General features: G+C 42.5%; 1 protein-coding gene across 2 annotated transcripts in view; it reads right to left on the reverse strand.

Moving 5' to 3' along the window:
* Positions 1–970: 970 nt before the first annotated feature.
* Positions 971–27,017, reverse strand: part of tp73 (tumor protein p73) — a 28,531-nt gene continuing 2,484 nt past the window's right edge. Inside the window, exons 1-12 of one of the 2 annotated variants that reach the window (XM_071371563.1) lie at positions 23,666–23,809; positions 22,470–22,721; positions 9,591–9,777; positions 9,141–9,256; positions 8,322–8,431; positions 7,557–7,702; positions 7,184–7,266; positions 5,159–5,283; positions 4,683–4,801; positions 4,273–4,408; positions 2,651–2,744; positions 971–2,381 (exon numbers count right to left, since the gene is read on the reverse strand). In XM_071371563.1, the coding sequence (XP_071227664.1) occupies positions 1,983–2,381; positions 2,651–2,744; positions 4,273–4,408; positions 4,683–4,801; positions 5,159–5,283; positions 7,184–7,266; positions 7,557–7,702; positions 8,322–8,431; positions 9,141–9,256; positions 9,591–9,777; positions 22,470–22,721; positions 23,666–23,686 (1,788 nt within the window). In that variant the 5' untranslated portion in view covers positions 23,687–23,809 and the 3' untranslated portion in view covers positions 971–1,982. Of the gene's footprint in view, positions 2,382–2,650; positions 2,745–4,272; positions 4,409–4,682; positions 4,802–5,158; positions 5,284–7,183; positions 7,267–7,556; positions 7,703–8,321; positions 8,432–9,140; positions 9,257–9,590; positions 9,778–22,469; positions 22,722–23,665; positions 23,810–27,017 lie in introns of those variants that run through there. The other variant, XM_071371562.1, reaches the window with a different exon arrangement.

Raw genomic sequence — 27,017 nt, forward strand, 5'->3', positions numbered from 1 at the left:
CAGTACCTCTCCAGAAATATCAAAACAAAGTGACAATCTACCATTTACAAGTTATGACGTTGGCCTAATACTGATTATAAGCACACTGAACATGAAATGATTTCTATCCTCTATTCTTTTCAAAGCAGTAAAGTGCTTTATTCTGCTTAACTGTTGGGTGTTAATGGAAGGTATGCATCACTTCCTGTGGACTCAAAGACTGTTTTGCACAGAGTATTGGAAATGGCATTATTCACAAACCCTTTTTGTTATAATAGCAAAATGATCACTGACTTTTGCCCATGTACTATGCACTTGATAGGAGTGGCTGCGGTCAAATTGTGTCAAAATGAGACACCACACAACATTTTGAAACTGGAGTTATTCTCCTTTTTGTGCCACCCTGTTTTACGCTAACCCATCAAGTACAGGTGCATCATGGTTAAGTATGGTATCAACGTGAACTACTAAACATGTCTGTTTGAATCAATATCGAAGCAAGTGCCATGCAGTGGAGAATTCAAGAACACATACAGTAGTGGCATGGCTTAGTATGTGAAAACTGTCTAGATCAAATGTTGTGATTATGTATCTTCAAGGGACATATATACAATACAAATAACTTGCTTTGCAGTTTGAAATACAATTCCACACAAGATATTGCTGTAAAAGAAATATAGTGAAACACATCAACTGAATTAATTGTTCATGTGGTGGTGTATAGCAGGGTTGGAATCATGGCCTAAATTCAGGAATTCCATATAAATTAATAGATTTTATAGCACATTGGGAGTGTGTTACTACTAATAAAGAATTCTATAAAAACAACCCATTTCATGTTAATACACATTTTGTAAAGTGATTAAAGCCACAGTCTGGGATTTGGGATGCTGATTGTCAGTTATCTGATTGTCCTTATACACCCACTGCCTTGATTGTTCTCAAATGAATTCAATCAATGTGACTTAAAGGCCTACTTTATGAACTAGGCAAAAAAGGGGGTCCTCTGTGATTGTCTGCCAGTAGCATTGCCCACTAGATACAGTACCTGAGCGTGACTTCTCTACAAATGCATGGCTCTATCTAATACTGATGTTTAGCTTTCCCTTTGTTTCAGGCAACAGATACATCACTTGAATCTATTTCGCCTGGCCAATTGACTGTACAGGGTGGCTTCGTCAATCCATACAATCGTATCAACAATCAGGGTAGTTATCCAACGTGACACAGGAGAAAATCATTCAAATACATCGGCTACTATAGACACAAGACTCAGGGGGTACAAGTACTCCACCGAACTAAACAAAGTGTTTGGGGTTGAAATGTAAGACAACGGTGTGCTTCTGTTCTGGAACTATGATGCTTTAGCACAGGAGTGATCGAGAATTAACACAATACGAAGATCATGACCACGCTGATACACTCTTGTATGTACTTGGATTTAAATTGAAACTCTATACATCTGTCTGTTTGAACAGTTATACCGTAAGGAATCTAAATACACATATTAACCTTTTTCATTTGACCACAAATCTAATACATTTTACAGAACATTATGTACATATTTACACCAAAAAAACATTTCTTGATCTAATTGAGTACATGTATGTGATGGCTTGTTCAATGGAATCTAGCCATACGATGACATCATGTGAGCATTTTGGTTTCAGGCTCAAATGTACTGACTTAATTATGACGAAGTCAACTGACTTAGTAAGCTGTACTGACTTAGCTGTACTGACTTACAAAAAAAACAATAGAGAAATTGTGCTACATACTGGTTTTCCTAAGCCAACCAATCTGTAAAGCAATATAAAAAAACAAACGACACTAAACCAGGCCCCTGAGGGACATCAGAACAGAAGAGTCATCTCACTCTCTCCCTCTCCTCCTCTTCCTCGCTCCCTCTCTATCCCTCTCTCTCTGTGAATATAAAGAGTCCCGTTCTCTCCATCTCGCTCTCCCCCTCCCTCTGTATCGCTCTCTCTCTCTCCCTCTTTCTCTCAGTGGACGTCACTTTCCATGAACTCCTCCTTGATGGAGTTCTTGTTGCTGCGTGACACTTTGCAGTCGGGCATGTCAAAGCCAAAGTCGGCCCACTCATCTGCGGCGGCAGCAACTGCCTGCGGCCCACCTCCCGGGCGGTTGGATGGGATGGTAATGGTGTGGCGCACACGGAAGTGTACGGCCTCCATGACACGCTGGCGCTGCAGCTCGCCGCCAGGGACGATGGCCATGGCGGCGGCTGCCATGTTGCTGCTGGAGCGGAGGAGCTGCTGGCCATAGTGGTCTTGATGGTGGGAGGAAGGAGGAGGTCCCACCCCGCCTCCTTGCTTCATGTCCTGCAGGCCCCGCCAGATGGCCAGGCGGAACTGCTCTGGGATCTTTAGAGCACTCAGGTCCTAGAGAGACAGAGAGAGAGAGACAGAGAGAGAGTGAGAGAGAGGGCGAAGGAAAGGATTGACAGAATGGGAGACAGAAAGGAAGGAGAAGAGAGAGGGAGAGAAAGGAGGAGAGTGAATGGCAGAAAGAGAAAGAAAGAGAGAATGAGAGGAAGAGAGAGACTTAATAGACCTCAGGCCACACTGATCCAACCAAACCTGACCCCTCCCTCTAGGACTGGAATGATTTACACTGCGTAAATTGCAGAGAGAGTGAATGGGTATTTTACCTCCATGGACAGAGTCTGGAGTTGGTAGAGACTCTGCAGGCCCTGCAACGTGAAGTAGTCGATGCAGTTCTGGCAGCCCAGACTGGTTAGAAAGCTGTGTGGAGAGAGGAGCAGTGCCACTTAGATTTAAGACCAGAGTTAGTGTCCACTCCACCGCAACCAAATTTCAAGTAGGGAGACAATGCCTACTTCTGTCTACTTCATGTGATTAAAATCCACTACCAGAGTTAACTGTAATTTTATTAAATAGTTAAAAATGCCAGCAATTTGCTTGTCTGCTTGTCTATACAGATGTAGGATCTTAATTTGATCACCCTGTTGCATGAGAACTTTTAGGACATTTTTAACTTGTAGTGTATTTGAGGTTTAAAAAGGCTTCTGAAGTTGGTAATTTCCATTTAGAAAGTTCAGACTTGATTTTCCCATACGAAAAATATATCAACCCCTACCTACAGAAATGTCCATTAATTATAATCCACATAATAATTAACATTTCTGGTTGCAGCAGGATTATTTTCCCGCTGTAGCAAAACTGGCTCAAATTAAGATCCTACATCTGTACCTATCGTAAAACTAAAATGATGGTTTCATGTCCAATAAGGAACAAAGAATATTACGATCAATTACAAATGGAACAATTTCTCAATGACTATGGTTATTAATTTCCCTCAAATCAAATTCATGCAGTTGTATTAAAGATTCATAAAAGCCAATTTGGTTGAATTAAAACCTTTATTATAAATACATGGATATATAATTCTCGTCTACAAACACTTTAAACAAAACAAAATGTACAAAACAGTATACGATAATAACCATGTTCATTCTAATGCTGATTTTTGTCTGGGTACAAACAGTGCAAAATGAAAGCCCTAACATTATGATAAAAACAATGTTTTAGATTGAATGCAATGCTACGCACTAACAGATTAGGAAAATATGTTTCTAATGTTCCAATACCGATTTCCCTTGTATTGTGCATATGATTAAAGGGAATTAATAAAAATAAGATGCTAAGATGGACAAGTTGTTCATTTAGATTTGAAAAACATAATATTGGAATTCTCTGATGGGTAAACATACTGTATTACTAATACAACTCCCCAAACCTTAGGAAAGTGAATCAGCAACCTATTCTTCCAAATCCGACCAGCAGAGCATTCACTTAACATTGCAACAAAACCCCAGAAACGTCTTACTATCAGACCAAAGTAATGGAATACCGATTCATTAAAGCTTGGTGGAATTTTTCCCAGTTTCTTTTAATTTAGCTACAGTCTTATACAGTTCAATGTAAATGGCCGAAGTAGGTACACAAAATGGCTGTGTTCTCTGTGAGAGAAACAATATGACCCAAATTATTCTAAGCTGCTCTGGGACATATTGTAGGCAGAGAAACCAAGGAAGATGAGAGGAACTACCCTCCATGTTGGCAAACATGTCATGACAGCACCATTCCCAGTTCAATCCTTACCAGAATATAAGGACCTTTTGGTGCCAAGATGGCGACTGCAGAGATCTCAAACTGAAAAGGCCCTATGATCTATTTATCATAGATGGCTCTGACTGTTGGCTTGTGTCAGTGGGAGAGGAAGACAGAGTGTCATTGGAGGGGGAGGTACCTGACTAGGCTGGGGTCAGGGTTATACGGAGGGGGAGGGGTGCAGTGCGACGTGGACAACATGGACTGGCCGCCCCCGTGTCCCCCGTTCATGTCACTGTTGGTCTGCATGTGGTGACTGTTGAGCATGTTGGGACCTGTGGGAGAGGGGACAGGAACAAATCAATAGGCGCAATCAATAGGACAATGCTCTCAGAATGATGTCATTCAGAGGTTTTTCAGAGGTTTGCCATAGTAGCTTCTAATGACTAGCCTCGTTCCACCATCCTGATCTCGCAAGATAACATGCTGAAAGGAAATAAGAGAGCGCAGCAGTCAGGATGCTGGATCAGGTTATCTAATGACACCCATTAGCTGTGATAACACACACCCGACACACACATTCCCCCAATTCCCCTGACAAACACTCACCCACGTGCCCCATGCTGGGCAGGGAATTTTGCTGAGACTGGTGGCTCCCATGGCCCCCGTGCAGCTTGTTCATGTTGGACAGGGGAGATCCATAAGAGGACGGGGATGCAACGTGGCTCCTGGGAATTGGAGGGGAGGAGAGGGAGATGACGGAAGTGTGTAAGAGTGTAATATTTGTATGTGTGTAAGACAGCACAGGTGTATGTATGGATGGAATGAGTGTATTTGGGTTTAAGTGTGTGTGCGCGCACCTGTGTCTGTGTGCTTGTCTGTGTGTGTGTGTGTGTGTGTGTGTGTGTGTGTGAGTGAGTGAGTGAGTGAGTGAGTAAGTGAGAGAGAATGTGTGTGTGTGTGTGTGTGTGTGTGTGTGTGTGTGTGTGTGTGTGTGTGTGTGTGTGTGTGTGTGAATGCGCATGCGCATGCGTGTATGTGCATGTGCATGTATGCGTATTTGAGCTGGTGTGTGGCTGACTTACTGTCTCTGAAGCAGCTGTTGCTGTTGTTGTCTGTAGGAGTCCACCAGCTGCTGTGGTACGAACTCCACCAGCTCTAGACTGTCCTTGATCTTCATCAGCAGGTCAAAGTTCTCTCTGCCGCGCACCTGCACACACACATATAATATATATACAGTAGTTATATGATACAGTATATATAATAGTTATATCATACTACCGGTCAAAAGTTTTAGAACACTTACTCATTCAAGGGTTTTTCTTTATTTTGACTATTTTCTACATGGTTGAATAATAGTGGACATCAAAACTATGAAATAACATATATGGAATCATGTAGTAACCAAAAAAAGTTAAACAAATCAACATATATTTTATATTTGAGATTCTTCAAATAGCCACCCTTTGCCTTGATGCCAGCTTTGCATACTCTTGGCATTCTCTCAACCAGCTTCATGAGGTAGTCACCTGGAATGCATTTCAATTAACAAGTGTGCCTTCTTAAAAGTTAATTTGTGGAATTTCTTTCCTTCTTAATGTGTTTGAGCCAATCAGTTGTGCTGTGACATGGTAGGTTGGGGAGGGGGTATACAGAAGATAGCCCTATTTGGTAAAAGACCAAGTCCATATTATGGCAAGAACAGCTCAAATAAGCAAAGATAAACGACAGTCCATCATTACTTTCAGACATGAAGGTCAGTCAATACGGAACATTTCAAGAACTTTGAAAGTTTCTTCAAGTGCAGTCGCAAAAACTATCAAGCGCTATGATGAAACTGGCTGTCATGAGGACCGCCACAGGAATGGAAGACCCAGAGGTACCTCTGGATAAGTTCATTAGAGTTAACTGCACCTCGGATTGCAGCCCAAATAAATGATTCACAGAGTTCAAGTAACAGACACATCTCAACATCAACTGTTCAGAGGAGACTACGTGAATCAGGACTTAATGGTCGAATTGCTGCAAAGAAACTACAACTAAAGGTCACCAATAAGAAGAAGAGAATTGCTTGGGCCAAGAAACATGAGCAATGGACATTAGACCGGTGGAAATCTGTCCTTTGGTCTGATTAGTCCAAATTTGAGATTTTTGGTTCCAACCGCCGTGTCTTTGTGAGACGCTGAGTAGGTGAACGGATGATCTACACATGTGTGATTCCCAACGTGAAGCATGGAGGAGGAGTTGTGATGTTATGGGGGTGCGTTGCTGGTGATTGTCTGTGATTTATTTAGAACTCAAGGCACACTTATCTAGCATGGCTAACACAGCATTCTGCAGCGATATGCCATCCCATCTGGTTTGCGCTTAGTGGGACAATCATTAGTTTTTCAACAGGACAACGACCCAACACTCCTCCGGGCTGTGTAAGGGCTATTTGACCAAGAAGGAGAGTGATGGAGTGCTGCATCAGATGACCTGGCCTCCACAATCACCCGACCTCAACCCAATTGAGATGGTTTGGGATGAGTTGGACCGCAGAGTGAAGGAAAAGCAGCCAACAAGTGCTCAGCATATGTGGGAGCTCCTTCAAGACTGTTGGAAAAACATTCCTCATGAAGCTGGTTGAGAGAATGCCAAGAGTGTGCAAAGCTGTCATCAAGGCAAAGGATGGCGACTTTGAAGAATCTAAAATCCAAAATATATTTTGATTTGTTTAACACTTTTATTTACTACATGATTCCATATGAGTTATTTGACAGTTTTGATGTCTTCACTATTATTGTACGATGTAGAAAATAGTAAAAAAAAAAAAATGTTTTAATTACATATACAGTATATATATCGAGGGGGTGTGGTAGATGGCCAATATACCACGCTAAGGTCTGTTCTAAAGCACGACGCAACGTGGAGTGCCTGGATACATCACTTAGCCGTGGTATATTGGCCACATACCACAACCCCCTGAGGTGCCTTATTGCTATTATAAACTGGTTATCAACGTAATTAGAGCAGTATACGGTCTGATATACCACGGCTGTCAGCCAATCAGCAGTCAGGGCTCGAACCACCCAGTTTATAAATATATATATAGTAATTATATATCTTACAGGCATATAGTAAATCTCCTCTTCACCATGCCGCCGTCTCTTCATGCCTGGACTAGGAATGTTTGGAGTGGTCTGTTTGAAAGCTAAATGTTGGGAGTACAAAACAATGATTTAATATCATGAAAATTAGCAATAGGAGTTTTACAAAGACATTCCTAATATCAATATGCACAAACTATTGCCTCATTTTTATTGCACTGGTGTATATGTTTGCATTGTGATCTGTGTCACTGTATGTATGTGTGGGCCCTGGTCAAAAGTGCTGCACTATATAGAGAATAATGTGCCATTTCAGACACCTCCTAAGCAAAATGACCAAATATTTTGTAATGGTGTAGAGAGAGAGAGAGAGAGAGAGAGAAGGGCGACTCACTGCGCTTGTTGGCGTTGTTGTCGTTCTTGGACATGTTGTCGCTCATGGACTGCTGCTCCCTGAAGTGGTCTTCGTCTGCCTTGCGATCTCGCCCCGGACAGGCGCATATCCGCCCTTCAAACGACCTTCGTCCCAGCACCTGCCCACTAATTGCAACAAAGAAAGGCATAATATATCATACGTTCATTTATAAGGCGTTGAAAGGCCTCATATGCTTACAACAGGTAATACATAATATATCATAATTGTATGCCCTTATTAAAGTGCTATCAAAATATTTTGTTACACTTTTCATATGCTATAAAAATAAAGAGTCACACACTCTATATATAAACTCCCAGTCATTTATTTGGTAAATCACCCACGTTTCGGCATCACTGTGCCATCTTCAGGGTGACCCAATAAATGACTGGGAATTTATATATAGCGTGTGCGACTCTCTTTATTTTTATAGCTTATAGTTTATTCGCCGTTAGTCAGCACCTCTACATAAAATAATTTTCTCTGGGTGTGCGACCAGCTCATGTTTTTTATTACACTTTTTATATGAGCCATGTGTTTAGTAATGCACTTGAAATACATTCTGGATTTTTATGGATTTATATAGGCTCATAAGGAGCCATTGGCTATTATGAATGCTTACAGCATATTTATTGTGAGACAGGTGTGCAAAAAGGCAGTTCAAATCAGCTGTGAGCTGTTATGACACACACATGCACGCAGGCATGAGCGCACGCACACACACACACAATGTCATGGACTTACTCGCGTGTCTCTAGGGTGATGATGATGAGGATGGGTCTCCTGTTCATCCCTCCCACACAGCTGCTGTTGCACATGAAGTTGTAGAGGATGGTGGTGAACTCTGTCCCCACCTATCAGAGAGAGAGAGCGAGACCTTTACTGGCCAGTCAATTGTTAGCCAGCTGGCCAATCACCAGGCATAGTGATAGCCAAGGCACCACATCATACCCCCCCATGATGACACACTGAAGATTCCCATTTAAATAAAGCAAAGTTAATAGACTGAAAGACACAACCTTTATCAGGCCACGGCTTCGCTTGTGTGAAACCAGCCCTAACGCATCAGACTGAACGTTAACGGACAAAATATAAACTGTATATTTTATTACCACTAGATGGCAGTGTTGCCATATAATGTTACTTAGCAAAAGTCAGGCATGGGACAAATTTTGAAAATATCAATCAAAATCATGGGCAACTAAAATATAAAGTTGTAAATAGGTATACTACGTCTAAATAACTAATTAGTACGAAGACTGTGTTGTTTTCTAGGTGATTTTAAATGTTCTATTGCTGGGGAAGGCAAACCTGGCCCTGGAGTGTTATACAGACACATTATGTTTTTAATGGAACATTTGTGTTTTAAGACCTGGCAGACCAGGCGTGATGAATTTAACCAATCACTGTTGGTGAGATGATTGGTAGAACCGGTTGTGTTGCCTGGTTGGGACAAAATTCAGTAGTGGCTCCGGCACTCCAGAGTCCAGCACCAGGGTTGCCTACACATATTCTACCGTATTGTGTGAGTGTGGGCGTCCCTAGCTGAGGGGAGCCACTCACCTGTGGGTTCTCGTAGGGCAACATGACACTCTGCCTGCCTGTGACGGGGTCGTCCACATACTGGGACAGGTTGTTTCCCTCCACCCTGATCAGGTGGCTGGCTGGGGCCGCTTGGCCTGGGGGATGAGGGGGGGGGGGGGGGGGGGGGGTACAGGTCAATTAATCAATCAATCTCTCCATCCATTTCAACTTTCTTACATTTTTATACTAAACCAAAACTACACTGAAGCAGTCTCTTTGGACCAGAGGTCCTATTGAAATGCCATTTCAGTAGAATTGTTGTATATTTCTGTCATATAGCAGACACTCTTATGAGAGCGGTATACCATAAGTGCATTTAAGGTAGTCCAACAACCACATCATACAAGCACTGTTGTGAGTCAAATCTGTTGTGGGATAAGGGTCCATGACACGAACTGATATGCCTATCAAGGTGGCGTGGTTGCTTACTGTCATTGAAGTCCCGTCCCAGCTCGTGGTTTGGGCAGCGTTTGACTACCTCGGTGACATGCTCCGCTTTCTTGTAGACAGGCATGGCACGGATGACACTGGCGTGGGGCGGGGCCGAGGACAGCTTGATCTGGATTGGACAGGTCTTGGCGATCTGACAGTAGAGCTTCTTCAGCAGCGGGGAGTACTGAGGAGGGGCAAAACATAAGGGGGATGTTATTTTTGACTAGTCACCGTTGTGGTGTCATTTGTTTTGTTACTTATCAAAAATCTCATCCACTTTGTTTGTTAATAATTTTTGGGAACACTTTACTAAAATCCTTCAGGTGTAATGCTTTAAAAAAATAAAAAATTTATGAGCAGGTATGGGCCTGTCTTAGCATGTTTCAGCATGATGATGCACAGCCCCATGTTGCAAGGATCTGTACACAATTCCTGGAAGCTGGAAATGTCCCAGTTCTTCCATGTCCTGCATACTAACCAGACATATCACCAGTTGAGCATGTTTGGGATGCTCTGGATTGACGTGTACGACAGCGTATTCCAGTTCCCGCCAATACCCGCAACTTCACACAGCGATCGAAGAGGAGAGGGACCACATTCCACAGGCCACAATCGACAGCCTGATCAACTCTATGCGAAGGAGATAGATATGTCACGCGGCATGAGGAAAATGGTCGTCACACCAGATACTGACTGGTTTTCTGATCCACGCCCCTACCTCGGAATTACCAGTCATGTGAAATCCATAGATTAGAGCCTAATGAATTTATTTCAGTTGACTGATTTCCTTATATGTGTCACATCTGCTCCTGCCACGCCCTCTAGTGCTCATCCGGTGCCTCCTTGACCTGCCGCCACTCCCCCACTGCTCTCTCCCTCTCCTCTCTCTCTCTGTGTGTGTGATTGTGTGGGCGGAGACAGGTGTGCTGGAGTCAGAGCAGATCCCCACCAGCTGCAACCTGTTCCATAATCAAGATCTCTACAAATCCTCAGTGACAACAACTCAGTAAAATCGTTTAAATTGTTGCATTTCTATTCTTGTTAAGTGTACTTATTGGTGATAAGATGTGATGTCTAAAAAAATGTACTCTCTCAAACCAAAGTGCTGAGTGATGGTATTACTAGGGTATGAGATGGAAGGTTATGAACACGGTTATCATGTCAGATTAGTAGGACTAGAACAAATTGAGTGATTTGAAACATGAGGCAAAATACATTAGGGCTTTTTGAAGGCTGTAAAATTGGCTCCATCATGTCATAAATAAAAGGACTATTCGTTTGCTGGAAGGAACATGATTACTATCTACCAGGCTGGACTTGCAGGTGTTGTAGCAAAGTGAGTAATAACTCCTGGAGGGAAGCATGTCAGTTCAAAAAGCCAAGTGTGTGTGTGTGTGTGTTTGTGTGTGTGAGTGTGTGTGTGAAAAAGTAAAATGGAAGAGTTAGTATGAGTTCAGTAGGGCCTGCAAACATAATACAATCAAATCATAACTGTAGCCCTATTCAAACTCCAAACGGATATTCAATATCACAAGCTTGCTCAATTGAAGCAAGTCTGCTGAGGAAAGCACCAACTACATTGGAGATACTCAGCTAAGATGCTATCATAGACAGGCAGTGATGTATACTGCGAGTCCTGCATTCAGCAGGACTTGAAACAGTTCTTCAGTACAAATGTTTGGATATCTAACTGAAGTACATAAGTGCAAGTGAAAAGAGCCCTTTGTATTCTTTGACAGGCACATCTGCCATTACCGATGCTGGCAGTCATCCTACTAAAAAGGAGGTTCAAATACATCCAAACTTATGGGAAGGGGGGGGGGGCGGTTCTTAGCGGACAAGCTTCAACATGCCTCCAACACTATCAAGAAAACCACAAAATCCACCTGAGGATATCAAACCTTCCAGGAAAGACCATTTTGTGGATTTGCTACAATGAATCTAAATGCAGATGTAACATTTTGCCCAAAAGCCCTGGCATAGAAATAAACATGTACTGTTTTCAATGCAGAGATACATACGCTTTAGTCATTGATGCTACAATAGTATTAACATGCTGTTCATACTCCAGTCAGTGGAAGTAATCACTGATCATTTCGTTCTATTCTTAAGCCATGGTGAAAATGATGGAAAGGTCCACTATTTTCAATCATTTTAATTATACACCATCATCATAAACTGTGGGGGAAATACGTCATCTTTGTAGAGTATCATCTTTTGTTCTGTGGGTTCCTGCTGTTCAATGTCAAAAATTTCCCATGGCGAATCCAACAGACAGCTTTAGGGGGTGGGGCGGAGAAGGACAAATCTCTGAATTCCATATTGAGATACCGTTACTAAGCCTCCTGCAACCCTGCACCACTCACCCCACCTCACTCCAATCCCTTCTCCCCGCCCGCCCCAAGTCATAGCATAGACTTGAGACGTATGTGTAAAGCGGAAGCAAAATATTTGCGCACAAAATCACCTATTCCCATCCTTAGCCTGCAAGTTCAGACAGATCAGCCATACTTTGAATAAATCATTTGAAGCTGTAAAACCACGATGACGTTTTCACAGATTCAGGGATTTTTGTTCAATATTTGTGCACAAAATCACCTATTCCCATCCTTAGCCTGCAAGTTCAGACAGATCAGCCATACTTTGAATAAATCATTTGAAGCTGTAAAACCACGACAACGTTTTCACAGATTCAGAGATTTTTTTCAGTGATTGAGCTGAGCATCCCTCGGATGCAGTCGAAAGGTCACTGTTCTCTGAACCCGCAAAACGACCCTTGCTAACCAGCATTCCCAAATCAGATATTGATGATTAGTGACACTTAACAAGGGTTGAATCTTAACCTGAGATAAGTGTACTGCACTTCAAATGTTACCACAAATTTACGATTGATGTGCATGGTACATGCAAATATTCCGTGCATGGATGTCTCAAGTTTCGGTTCGACCCACACAAATCGATACGTTCTACTCTAGCTAATGCTTGTGGCCCATGCAGGAATCAAACCCACAACCCTGTTGTTGCCACCAGCACCAAGGTTTATCTACAATACTGAGTCATGGGAACAACACCGGAACAAAATGAAGCCCATATGAATCAATAAGCATCATATGAGTTACATGTGCTGGGCAGATAGTGATCATTTTGATAGGTTCAGTCACAACTGAGAGCATGGCAGAGCAATAAATCACTCTCTCTGTCTCTGTATGCAGCTGAGAGAGAGACGTCTGGACTTGTCCACTGACACATCTCCCTTCACTTATTCTACTTATTCTTCATTGTTTTATTGAAAGGTACGGAACTCCCATATCACATCTCCTGGAGAGCGCGTTCCACAGACAAGAAAAGCCGAGTCACGAGCAAGCCCAATGCTCGGATGGATGGGCAGATGGATGAATGGATGGATGGATCGGTGAATGGATCAGTGGATGGAGGAATGAGTTAAGAAAGGTGTTGAGTGAGAGAGGAAGATGAAAAGTGCAAGAGAGGATAGAATGAGAAAAGTAGAGAAGAGAAAGCGGGGATAAAATTGGTCTAGGAGATGGACAAGTGTAGTGGATGAGGAAGAAGAAGAGGTTGAGGGGGATTAAGAGGGAGAGGAGGATGTGCATGCTAGGAGATGGACGAGTGTAGAGGAAGAGGAAGAAGAAGACAGACAGACAGAACTCTATATAGTCAGCCAGTCCAGTGGACCATATGTGCAGGTCCAGACAAGCTTGTGGAGAACGAGTGATAATTGCCATACTGTCATCCCTGTGGACATGCTCTGGCTTGCCTATCGCAAAGTCAGTTAACTGTCCAAATATGTTAACACACTGCAGTCCTCCTCGACTATATCCCACATCCCATTAATCATAGATGAGCATCAACAACACTTTCCCGAATCCCTCTCTACGCACATGGCAAAGACAGAAATTAGTCTCTTGGATAAGAAATGGAAATTCTATAGCGTTCTATGTGAATTCCCCCGAGGTGATTTGATGAGCTTTAATTGCTGTTTGGGAGCATTTGGGAGATGTAGAAGTATATAATCAACTTTTGTTTCACCAAAATCCACCCCCCAAAAATCATATCAGAAGTCACTGACCATCAAATCAAATCAAGCTTTATTTATTTAGCACATTTAAGAAATGGAATGCGGCTCAATGTGCTTTACAGGAAAAAAACAATGAAAAAACAATGAAAATAAAAGCTGAAATATTTACTACACAATAAATATAACATAAAAAACTAGATAATGACACAAACTGAACAACTAAAAAGCACCCCAAGGAAAAGCAAAGTTAAAAAGGTGTGTTTTAAGATCTCTTTTAAATATGCCCACAGTTTCGGCCCCCCTTAGGTTCTCTGGCAGGCTATTCCAGAGGCTGGGAGCATAATAACTAAAGGCTGCGTCTCCATGCCTCTTGGTCCTAGGCTTTGGGATAGTTAAAAGGCCAGTGCCAGAGGACCTGAGGGACCTACTGGGTACATAACTTAAACTTAAATAACATAACTTAAAGCATGTCTGATATGTATTGGGGTGCACAATCATGGATTGATTTAAAAACCTATATTTAATAACCAAATTAATTCTTTAACTCACACGCATAGAGCTTAAAACAGGTGTAATGTGTACTCTCCGTCTGGTCTTGGTCAGTACCCGTCCTGCAGCATTCTGTATGTGTTGCAGTTGACCAATAACTTTTTTGGGTAGACCAGACAGGAGAGCATTAAAGCAGTCAAGCCTGCTTGTAATAAAAGCATGGATGAGTCTCTCTGTATCAGCCTGAGAGAGAGACGGACACACCTTGGCAATGTTCCTCAGGTGGTAAAAAGCTATTTTGGTCACATTCCTAATGTGTGATTTTAAATTTTGTTCAGAATATAAAATAACACCTAGGTTTTGCCCGTGAATTAAAATGTGCGGCTAAGGCCTCCCGGGTGGCGCAGTGGTCTAGAGTCTCTGGGTTCGCGCCCAGGCTCTGTCGCAGCCGGCCGCGACCGGGAGGTCCGTGGGGCGACGCACAATTGGCATAGCGTCGTCCGGGTTAGGGAGGGTTTGGCCGGTAGGGATATCCTTGTCTCATCGCGCTCCAGCGACTCCTGTGGCGGGCCGGGCGCAGTGCGCGCTAACCAAGGGGGCCAGGTACACGGTGTTTCCTCCGACACATTGGTGCGGCTGGCTTCCGGGTTGGAGGCACGCTGTGTTAAGAAGCAGTGCGGCTTGGTTGGGTTGTGCTTCGGAGGACGCATGGCTTTCGACCTTCGTCTCTCCCGAGCCCGTACGGGAGTTGTAGCGATGAGACAAGATAGTAATTACGAGCGATTGGATACCACGAAAATTGGGGAGAAAAATAAAAAAAAATTAAATAAAATAAAAAAATGTGCGGCTAGATACTCTCTCTGTGCTTAGGCTCCAACAATTAGCTGGAGGAAGTTGTGAGTCTTCCAAGTATTTAAATCACTAATACAGTCTAATAATTTATCTGTGGAGCTAAAATCCTCTGGTGACCCAGAAAAGTAAAGTTGTGTATCGTCTGCGTAGCAGTGAAAATCAATGCTGTGCTTTCTGATAACGCTGACAGGGGGTAACATATATAAACTGAACAGTACCAGACTCAAAATCGAATCTTGTGGAACACCACATGTGATATGTATTTTCTCGGAGTTATGTTCACCATGACGTACTGGAGCTGGTCTCTTTTGAAGTGGTTGGTGCTTTGGGAATAATGAGCTACTGTTGCACTTGTAAATATCTCCAAATGTGGATCAAATTAATTGAGAATATTGTTAACTAAGAATAACTGCAGGCCTACCTATACAAGCACAAAACAATCTAAATGCATATCTGCAGTCTAAAAAGAAGCGTTGTTTATGATGTTCCTACTAGTTATCAATATTACTGGAAGTGTATTGATGTTGCTCGTGGCTCCACAGCTCCGGGTAAAAGTTGCCTTTAGGCACAATCTGTTCAGGATTTCACAAATTGATGTTAGATGGTTCCTCACCCTGAAAGTAGGTCATGTGCCAGGAGAAACTGTAATCGATGGTTTGGTTTTCACAGCCACAAACCTCAGCTAACTTTAGCCACCGGTAGCTAAAAATCAATGGAAGTTTGCATGTTGTTGTTGTTTTTCTTTATGGCCAAATCACCTTTAATTAAGTAACTAAATATGGAGTTGATTTTGTTGAGTTGACCAGGAAATGTTGACAATTGCACATTTACTTTCATTGATTGTTAGCTAGTTGTGGCTAAAGTTAGCTGGGAAAGGTGTGTAAGAGTAATGACTTGTCAGCAGATAGCCTAGCATCTCCACTACAAGATTTAATCCATGCTTGAAATCTATATGATAAACTCTGTACACTTGATATAAACAAACAAAAATATATAAACATCTAGTGCTGGTCCCATGTTTCAAGAGCTGAATTTAAAAATCCCACACATTTTCCCTACGCACAAAAAGCTTATTTCACTAAAATGTTGTGCACGAATTTCTTTACATCCCTGTTAGTGAGCATTCTCCTTTGACAATATAATCCACCTGACACGTGTGGCATATCAAGAAGCTGATTAAACAGCACGATCATTACACAGGTGCACCTTGTGCTGGGGACAATAAAAAGCCACTTTAAAATGTGCAGTTTTGTCACACAACACAATGCCACAGATGTCAGAAGTTTTGAGGGAGTGTGCAATTGACATGCTGACTGCAGGAATGTCAACCAGAGCTGTTGCCAGAGAATGTAATGTTCCTTTCTCTACCATAAACTGCCTCCAATGATGGCTGACTTCCTTATATGAACTGTAACTCAAAATTGTTGCATGTTGCGTTTATATTTTTGTCCAGTATAATATTGTATCGCATCGTACCATATCTTATCATGTATTAATGTAAATACTTTGTTGAGTTTGATATAATGCACAAAAAGTGACAACACCTTTACCTATTGATGTGCTTCATGTACAGATTACTATTTTGATTGATACATATCAAAACAGGAGCTACCTGCTCCAAAGCCTGATGCAGAGTGTCTATGGAAATCTGTGTGAGTAAAGACTGCGAGGATGTAACACTAAGAAAGGTGGCTAATTGATTCCAATTCTGTGTGTGTGTGTGTTTACGTGTGTGAATGTGTGTTCGAATATCCTCATTATCAAGTGTGTGTGCGTGTTACCAAGCTGTGGCAACACAAGCATGCAGACAGGCAGTGGTATGGATGGGGTAGACTTAGAGAAAGGATGTGCGGTCGGTGTCTGACTCTATGGGCATGTTCGGGCCTGCGTCCTGACTGTGAGAGGCTAATAGCTGGGAAGAGCAGCTCCTGACACGCCGGGATACAGAGCATGCTCCGGCCTGTCCCTTCCTCATCCCAATCCACACCCAGCTGAGTGGCGGAGCGTTGTCGGAGCTTTGTCGAAGCATCGGGAGCGCCGATGGGTCGTTATTGGAAAAGGGCTGAGGTGTTAGATCTCATTTTCATCCCATCATGACACTTCTTGCTCTGAGAGCTCCAGGAATGTTTGAAGTTTTGGAGGCAAAGGGCTCATTTGAAGGATGGATGGTGCATGCTTGGGAGCAATTATCCCTAATACAGAATAATGTGTTGTTTACCAGACAGACACCCAAGACACCCATAACAGCAGCTATGAGATCACTTGTAAATAGAGTGGCTTAAAGTAATCTTGGGTAGATTCGTTCAGTGTGAATAATCATGATGGGGGTTTTCATGAAACACAAGGTATTCTTTGTGTTGTGTTGTGCCATGCCTTCTTCTGTTCTATTCTATTCTATTCCACCTACAGTAACCAGAGCAGGTGTCAACTCCTTCAAATCGCCAATACTGCAGTCTAAAACTGATGACTGCTGTCAGTCAAGTAGTTAGTGTATTCAATTCAATGTTCATTCCCAAGGACAGATTGTTGCTGGGCTGTAAATGGCAACAACATGGTAACCATAGCCTACAATACATAGACAGTACAGACTCTCCACACAGACACAACAGCACTCCAAATCCTCACCAGTCCAGATAAAAGAGAACATTTTAAAGTTAAAAAGTGTCATTGAAAAGGTCCTATTGGCAAGGGCAACTCATTGGAGTGGCAATGTCACCTTTAATACATTTTTAACACATAACGAGCTGCTTGCAAACACAAACCGAGTCTGTCTGAACAGCAGCCATAGTATTTAAGGAGTTAATCTCTCCAAAGCCCAGTGCCTCCTACAGTAGCTGAGAGATAGTCGTAACGGCCAAAACTAGGAGGTGAAGTCAATATGCCCCTATGCCATTCCCCATAGCCTGGGGCCCCACAAGCCTGCAACCACCCAGCCTCTTCTCCCACCTTAACCCTTTCAAGTCCACCACACAGTGTCTCAACTCCCCACAGACACTGATCCCCAAGCCGATTCATGTTCAAGCACGGGCCCGACGCGGGATTAAAGGTGTTACACACTCTCCTGCCATTTTGGGAATCCCCCTGCATTAGAAGCAACTCTTTCATTCCTATCGGCTTGACGGTAAGCTATTTTCTTTTCAGAAACTCACGTTTGCTTAACAACACACTGACATGTTACTAGTAGCCCAAAAAAAGCATTTGCGATGCAAATGGTCCACGAATGGACTTGACAAACATTGTTATGTCCTGTCTTGGGGGTTTCTTTGATTTGTTGTCCTACTCGAGTACAAATGCTCCTTTTGTTAGTGCTTTGGGTAGGAGTTGCCTGTGGGCACAGATCTAGGATCAGTTTACTGTCTCCCAAATCCAAATCATAACCATTAGAGGAGAGAAAATGCTAAACTGACCTTGGTGCTTAGTTCAGAGATATAATCCTGAATCCATACATATCTCATTTACATAAGTATACACATCTCTGAGTCAATACTTTGTAGAAGCACCTTTGGCAGCGATGACAGCTGTGAGTCTTTCTGGGTAAATCTCTAACAGCTTTCCACACCTGGATTGTGCAACATTTGCCCATTACTCTTTTCAAAATTCTTCAAGCTCTGTCAAAATGGTTGTTGATCATTGCTAGACAACCATTTTCAGGTCTTGCAATAGATTTTCAGGTAGATTTATGTCGAAACTGTAACTCGGCCACTCAGGAACATTCATTGTCTTCTTGGTAAGCAACTCCAGTGTAGATTTGGACATGAGTTTTAGGTTATTGTCCTGCTGAAAGGTGAATTCATCTCCCAGTGTCTGGTGGAAAGCTCCATTCCGTTTATTTTTTATCCTGAAATATTACGCAGTCCTTAACGATTACAAGAATACCAATAACATGATGTTGCCACCGCTATACTTGAAAATATGGAGAGTGGTACTCAGTAATGTGTTGTATTGGATTTGCCCCAAATCATCTTTTGCAATATTACTTTAGTGCCTTGATGCTAACAGGATGCATGTTTTGTAATATTTTTATTCCGTACAGGCTTCCTTCTTTTCAGTCTGTCATGTAGGTTAGTATTGTGGAGTAACTGCAATGTTGTTGATCCATCCTCAGTTTTTTCCTATCACCTGTTAATGTTTTAAAGTCACCATTGGCCTCATGGTGAAATCCCTGAGTGGTTTCCTTCCTCTCCAGCAACTGAGTTAGGAAGGACCTCTGTGTCTTTGTCGTGACTGGGTGTATTGATACACCATTCAAAGTGTAATTAATAACTTCACCATGCTCAAAGGGATATTCAATGTCTGCTTTTTTACCCATCTACCAATAGTTTCCCTTCTTTGCGAGGCATTGGAAAGCCTTCCTGTTCTTTGTGGTTGAATCTGTGTTTAAATGTACTGCTCGACTGAGGGACCTTACAGATAATTGTATGTGTGGGGTACAGAGATGAGGTAGTCATTCAAAAATAATGTTAAACACTATTATTGCAGACAGTCGAGACAACTTATTATGTGATTTGTTAAGCACATTTTTACTCCTGAACGTATTGAGGCTTGCCATAACAAAGGAGTTGAATAGTTATTGACTCAAGACATTTCAGCTTTTCACTTTTTATTAATTTAGAAGATTTTAGAAAAATATTATTATACTTTGACATTATGGGGTATGAGTGTAAGCCAGTGACAAAAAAATCTAACATTTTTATTAATTTAAAATTCAGGATGTAACACATAAAAATGTGGAAAAGGTCAAGGGGTGTGACTACTTTTTGAAGGCACTGTATATTTATATGAATCCAAACATCTATTCTTCATTTGTCTGTCTAGAACACATTTAGAGAACAACACTTTTATTGTAACATTCATATTTCAGTTGGATACCATTCAAATTCTAATTCCATATTTTATAATAGGGGACCAATTTATAACAATCATCCCAGACTTTTACAAATCCACTTTTTCTGCGAGGTCATCTTCTTTCCCCTAATCATTTGCTATACAAAATGATTAATTAATGTAATAACAGGGTATATTTTCACACCGAGATACTTAACATTGTTCCCCCACTCTGTCTAACTACTGCGTTCAGGTAACAATACTGCTTTAATTGTTCCGTCAGGCAGACACGCAAGGCAGGGCAGTTTAGTGCAGGGTCTAAGGACTCTCCCTGTGCTACCTTAAAGGCCCACTCATCACGGTCATTTTTTTGTATGTATATCAAAGGGACAATCTGTGATTTGTACATCAATTTTTGTACTTTTAAATAATGAAATATATACCCATTGATTCTTGAAGAATATAACTTACCAATGCGTCATGAACTTACTTCAACTGTTATACCCCATCAGAACCCAAAATATAAGCTTGTTTTAATCCATTGTTTGTAGACAATATAATTGTGAACAAACACTGTATAGCCTCAAAACATGGTTAAAACTATAATTTTGATATCACGGATGGTCAGTCCTTGCATCCATAGATCTGTCTATGAATTTGAGAATGGTTACACGGCAGTCCTTCAGCTGTACCAAAACAGTGGTGGGTAAACTCTTTGTTATTGTTTGAACTGCAGATTGCCCCTTTAGTTATATAAACGCATTGATTCTTGAAGAATATGAATTTGAGAGTAGTTGGTTTACATTTCTCAAGCACCATCGCTCAGCTTAATAGCAAATCAAGTGGAGGGGCAACCATTTTGTTATTTTTCAAATAAAGGAGTGGGCCTGTAAGGAGTGTATTACTCAGTGTGTATCACCCTGTGTGTGCGCTGCTCAGTCAAGTCGTTTTCTGTCTCTACTTGAATATCGCCCGACCTCAGTCCTCAGGTAGAAGTGTTTCGGATTTGTAACAACATAGTTCATCCGTTCTCATTCAACATAAGGTGATGGATTCCAACTATCAATCATACAAACTACAGAATATAAGAAACCAAACACTAACACCAATTCTGCAATTACTGTAGGCTCCTCTCCTAAAATCTGTCAAAGGAAGGGCCCATAGATTATCCTGATGTAAAAAACGTTGGGCCCTATAAATTGTCTAGTTACAACAACGGGGCTGGTGTTTTCCGAGTGTATCCTCAGTCGCCATGAGACAGGTAAGGGGAAAAGCTTGTGTCAAAGAACAGTTGACAGACACATTGGAGAGGAAGCCTATGTGTGGGGACAGAGTGGAGCCCCGGAGCGACGCGGGTGACAGCCAAGAGAAGGGCTGAAGAAAGACGTAACACGGTGGTGGGTCACAAAGCAGCGCCTCAGTGGCCGGGGGATCCTTTTACAGATCCTTACCGCCACCAAGCCCTGAATAAAGTCCCCCACGCTTGAGTACGCTTGACAGACACAGCCAAAAAGCCCCCTCAGGCAAGGAAACACAGGTTCACGTTTCAAACAGAGGTCAACTCTGTAACAATCCGGGGCGACACCTTTCGGGAGGCAACTCTTTTTCAGCTCAGACAAATCACATCGCAGCAGCTCCCGTTTCAAGTGTCTCTAGATACATTCCAGAACTGTCGATTTAGTTTGGTCTGTTTGGGGTGGGGGTATGTCAAATACATAAATGTCATTAGATTTCTTCAGGTGAAACATATCTGAATATTGATATATGTTCCCAGGTTTCCCAGGTTTCCCCTTTAGTATTAATGGAGAAAGTGACTTTCTTTAACGGGAATCCTATCTTGCAAAAGATAGCACAACAGAGGTAAACAAAACAAAGCAGGATTGACTTTTAAACTTAAGAGATGAACTAACATTCTTAATCAGTTACTACAGTATATTGAAAATCATTAAACATGTACAACCATTCATTGTTGTTCAGTGTTCAGAGCTGTATTTGTCAGGTGCTACAAAGTAATTGTCCCCCCTACAAAAATCTCTTCCCCTCTGCACGCCCACTTTGTTTGACACATGTGTTGCAAGCACCTAAATGGCAGAATTTTGGATTGAGTCGTTGTACTGAACCTTTTAGTCATGCTTGTGGTATGGTATCAATAACAGATCAGTTCTGGGAGGAAGAAAGTAACAACAGAACTAACTCTCAATCACTTGAAAAACAGATCACTGTCTTATACTGATACCAGAATAGTTAGGTCAGTGTCTACTCTTTGAACCCATGAAGAGTCAAACACACAGATTCCCGCAAATCAGTCTTCTGTCACAGGAGTGGTTGCAGCCATAGACTTAAATACATCCTCGGTTGCAGCCAACAACCCATCTCATCAAGAGAACTTCTCTGATCTAACGCAGCAATGTCAGTCCGTTCTCAGGGAAAGTAGCAACTTAGCCAGCACCATTAGTTTGTGACTTTTACATTACCTTTTAGTCAAGGGAAGACAGAGACACTGAAACAGACAATAAAATGAAAAACTAGAGAGAGCAGAATAAAGAGAGAAAGAGAGAGAGAGATAGAGACAATCAGACAGAGACAAAACAACCCCTCGCCGTCCCGTTAGCTTGTAACGTTTGCATGCGCATGTATGTCTGCGTGTGTGTACGTCTACATGATCTAAAACTCACCGTCCAGGTGGCGGACTTGGCAGTACTGGACTGCTGGAAGGTGACCTCGAAGCAGTGGGGTCCAGGGTAGTCGGTGTTGGACGGGATAGCTGGCGCCGGCGACAGGCCGTCAAATGTGCTGTTGGGCTGCGAGTAGGGTGACGGTGTCGGCACTGCAGACGTGTTCTCCCCCGAGCTGTAGGGGCTGGTGGACGCCGCTCGCTGGCTCCCCAGGTTCGCCTCCATGCTGCTGCTCAACAGGTTGTACTGGGACTGCACAGAGGGAAGGAGGGAGGGAGGGAAAGAAGGAGGGAGGGAGGAGGAAATTGTTAAGGAAAAGGTAAGGCCCAACCTGGAGAGACATACAGGGGTTTTTGGGCTCATCAGGGGGTTCAGGTTACAACACTCGAAGGAAGGGTTTTTGGAGGGGTAGGAATTGTTGAGGTGTGTGTAAAACAAGGAAAATTCAAACAAGTGGGGACATTTCACCAGTCCCCACAAGGAAAAAGGCTATTTTAGGCTTAGGGGTTAGGTTCAGGGTTAGGGTTAGAATTAGGGTTCGGTTTAGAAGTTAGGGTTATGGTTTAGGTTAGGTTAAGGTTAGAGAAAATAGGATTTAGAATTTGAATTTTTTGTTTGGTCCCCACAAGGATAGTAAAACAAAAATGTGTGTGTGTAGACCCCCACCCTGTATCCCCCCCAGGGGGGCTAGGTGAGGTTGTAAAACATCAATGTAATCTGTGATCTGCCTAATTGCCTGCCAGTGCCATCTCCATGGGGAAAATGTGTAACTCTGTGGTGAGTGGTGAGAAACTTCAGATCACTAGCCAAACTACCTGCACATGGAGGGAAAAGCTCGAAGAAAACAATCTTCTAATACTCAATTTACAGACAACCTCAAAATCATCAATAATCTGGCCATAATAAAGTCTATACAAAGTCGCCAACTCGTGCAGTAACTACTGTACTTGATTGAAGATTAGCACACAACTGATAATTATCAGTCATCAATATAAGCAATATCATTTTGCAATGGAGTGTGGAATACTATGGAGAAATACATTCAAAAAATAAAAATAAAATGTCTTTCCCCACCTGATTTCCCTTCACAACCTCTGTACAATCAAAACAATACTACTGTAATGAACTGGGCAAAACAGAGGTATACAAGACAAGGTTGAACACACATAGACATAAAATGAAACACCAAGAGTTACCTTCTTTTTCACGTAGTACATCCTTCCAACCGGCTGTATTCACTTTCACAACACAAACTCCTCAGTCAGAAGTTTCAGAGCAAAATAAAGCAAGAAGAAAGAGGAAGCATAGCCTGTAGTGTCGGTAGAGGGGTGTGCATCGATGGACACAACTCTCTCCCAAACACAGCAGCACCCCTTCTCAAAGACCCTCAAAGACCCTTTAATGGCAAAGGTTAGGGGGAAAAAAACACTGACAGAGAGAACGACAGGGGATGAACTGAGAGAGAGAGAAAGAAAGAGGGAGAGAGACCCAAAAAATTGCGGCGGTGTTCTAATTACAGCATGCCTGGACTCAGACGACAACATCAGCGCAAGTATGCACACGCTGGAGAATGCATAGTGAAGACCCGCACAGCTAGGATAAACATTGTCTGACATTTGTCCCAGAGAGAAAGAGAGACAGAGGGGAATGAGGAAAACACTAAAAAGTATAGGAGTCGGGCTCAAAGGTCACAGGAGGGGAGATAGTGGTGCGCCCATATAAGGACAGTACATGGGATTGTCTTTGGGGCAGGCGGCCCATGTCATATCAATACTGAGGTGAATTCACACATTTTGACTGGGGTTTGTTGTTGTCAAGCAGTGGGTTGTGGTTCCCTAAGTGTTTAAAACAATGATGACTCATCGAAAGTAATTTTGATTCCCCCCGTACAGGAAAAACCTATTTCTAGCCAGAACCCAGGCGTTCACCACTGGATCATGACCCATGCACCATTTGAGGAACTTACACCAGACACTACACTCTCAGAAAAAAGGGTTCCAATAGGGTTCTTCGGCTGTCTCCATAGGAGAACCCTTTTTGGTTTCAGGTAGAACCCTTTTGGGTTCCGTCTGTGGAAAGTGTTCTACATGGAACCCAAAGGGATGAACTAACATTCTTAATCAGGAACCAACATTTTTGATTTCCCTTTGGGGACAGCCGAAGAACCCTTTTAGGTTATAGAGAGCCCTTTTTTTCCTAAGTGTGTACCTGACATGCAACTATAAAGACCCATTCCTGATTAAACCAGGCTTGGGCTGGATGTATAGTTCAAGACTTGCTCTGAACATTGGTAAAAGCCAGTGGTTTCCTATAACAGCCTGTATGAATGAATGCCTATAAATGCATTCATAATTTGTAGTACACAAAGACACTTCATAGAAAGTGTTCTTAATATTTGTTTTACTGTTAATAGTATGCAACATGTATCTATTTGAGAGACCTTGGTTCGTAAAGGGAGTTTCCACTATAGTGAGACAAGTCCAGCTGTTGTTGTCATCTCTAGAAAACATTTTAGACAAGTTCATCTGAGGAACATACTGTAGTCACAGAGGTAACCACACACACACACTTGCACCCACACACGCACGCACGCACACACACTCACACACACACACACAGGTGTGCTATGTCATAATGTCTCAGCTTGATCTATAACAAGTTGAAACAGAGCAAAAGCCACCACTGCCTGTGTGTGTGTGTGTGTGTGTGTGTGTGTGTGTGTGTGTGTGTGTGTGTGTGTGTGTGTGTGTGTGTGTGTGTGTGTGTGTGTGTGTGTGTGTGTGTGTGTGTGTGTGTGTGTGTGTGTGTGTGTGTGTGTGTGTGTGTGTGTGTGTTAGAATAGTGCACTCCCTGGGCCTCCCGGGTGGCGCAGTGGTCTAGAGCACTGCATCGCAGTGCTATGCTGCGCCACCAGAGTCTGGGTTCGCGCCCAGGCTCTGTCGCAGCCGGCCGCGACCGGGAGGTCCGTGGGGCGACGCACAATTGGCTTAGCGTCGTCCGGGTTAGGGAGGGTTTGGCCGGTAGGGATATCCTTGTCTCATCGTGCTCCAGCGACTCCTGTGGCGGGCCGGGCGCAGTGCGCGCTAACTGAGGGGGGCGGGTGCACGGTGTTTCCTCCGACACATTGGTGCGGCTGGCTTCCGGGTTGGAGGCGCGCTGTGTTAAGAAGCAGTGCGGCTTGGTTGGGTTGTGCTTCGGAGGACGCATGACTTTCGACCTTCGTCTCTCCCGAGCCCGTACGGGAGTTGTAGCGATGAGACAAGATAGTAATTACTAGCGATTGGATACCACGAAAATTGGGGAGAAAAGGGGATAAAATTAAAAAAAAAAAAAAAAAAAAAAAAAGAATAGTGCACTCCTGGTGACCTACTGTTTGCGTCCTGAACTAATCACAGCATCTAAAAACGTTCCATCTATCTTCTTATCAATTCACTGCGTTGAAATAACACACTGGGTACACACAACATTGTTTCCAAGTCATTTCAATTAATGGAATAGACATTGAATTGACATATGTGGCCCAGTGGGAAGACAATAAAAATACAATAAATATCCCTACCAATCAGGATGCAATGAAAAATGAATTTCATGGCATCATGCGTTTTGTTGCATGTCTGGACTAAGCAGAATATTTGGGTGGAGTAGATTAGCGCCTGGTAACTGCTACATCACCAATTTGGTCTAAACTCTGATCATGAAGTCATGAATGTCTGCCCCCTATTGGGATGAAATGGGAAGTGGCAGTAAAGAGGATAAGGTTATGATTTGGGGAAGGTAAGCTGATCCAAGATCTGCACCTATGGGCAATTTAACCCCAGCGCCAGTAAAGAGTGTTTGTTATACTGGGGTAGGTAGAAGTTTCCCCTAACCGCTGGTTCAGGAGCAGCGTTTTTCTTTTACCATCCTAATGATTATGTTTATGATTTCTTACTAATTAATTAATTAATTAATTAATCTCTGTTCGTGAAAAAAAGTAGCAAAATTCAACTTCTTACATCCGATGTGAGATTTTTTTGTTGTTGTTGTGAATTTAACTAGGCAAGTCAGTTAAAAATAAATTATTATTAACCCGGATGACGCTGGGACAATTGTGCGCTGCCCTATGGGATGCCCAATCATGGCCAGATGTGATGCAGCCTGGATTCAAACCAGGTACTGTAGTGACACCTCTTGCACTGAGATGTAGTGTCTTAGACTACTGTGCCACTCGGGACTCATGGAATTCACACAACAAATAATTTTGTGCATTGAAATATTTACCTTCAAAACTGTTATTGTGAACGCCTGTGACAACCAGTCCCATGATATCAGAACTGGAATGGTGACTATAATTCTTTATAGCAAACTCTATATCCCCCATCTTCCCAATAAAGCCAACGGAGCGTACCAACGTCAATACAGTTGAGACACATACCAACAATATGGATGGACTCCAGTCAGTAAGTAAGCATTTCACGGTAAGGTCTACACCTGTTGTATTCAGCGCATGTGACAAATAAAATTGGATTGGATTTGAAGTATAGTTAAATCCATGAGATATATTGTCTT

The sequence above is a fragment of the Salvelinus alpinus genome, chromosome 28 (assembly GCF_045679555.1).
Source record: "Salvelinus alpinus chromosome 28, SLU_Salpinus.1, whole genome shotgun sequence".
Taxonomy (NCBI): domain Eukaryota; kingdom Metazoa; phylum Chordata; class Actinopteri; order Salmoniformes; family Salmonidae; genus Salvelinus; species Salvelinus alpinus.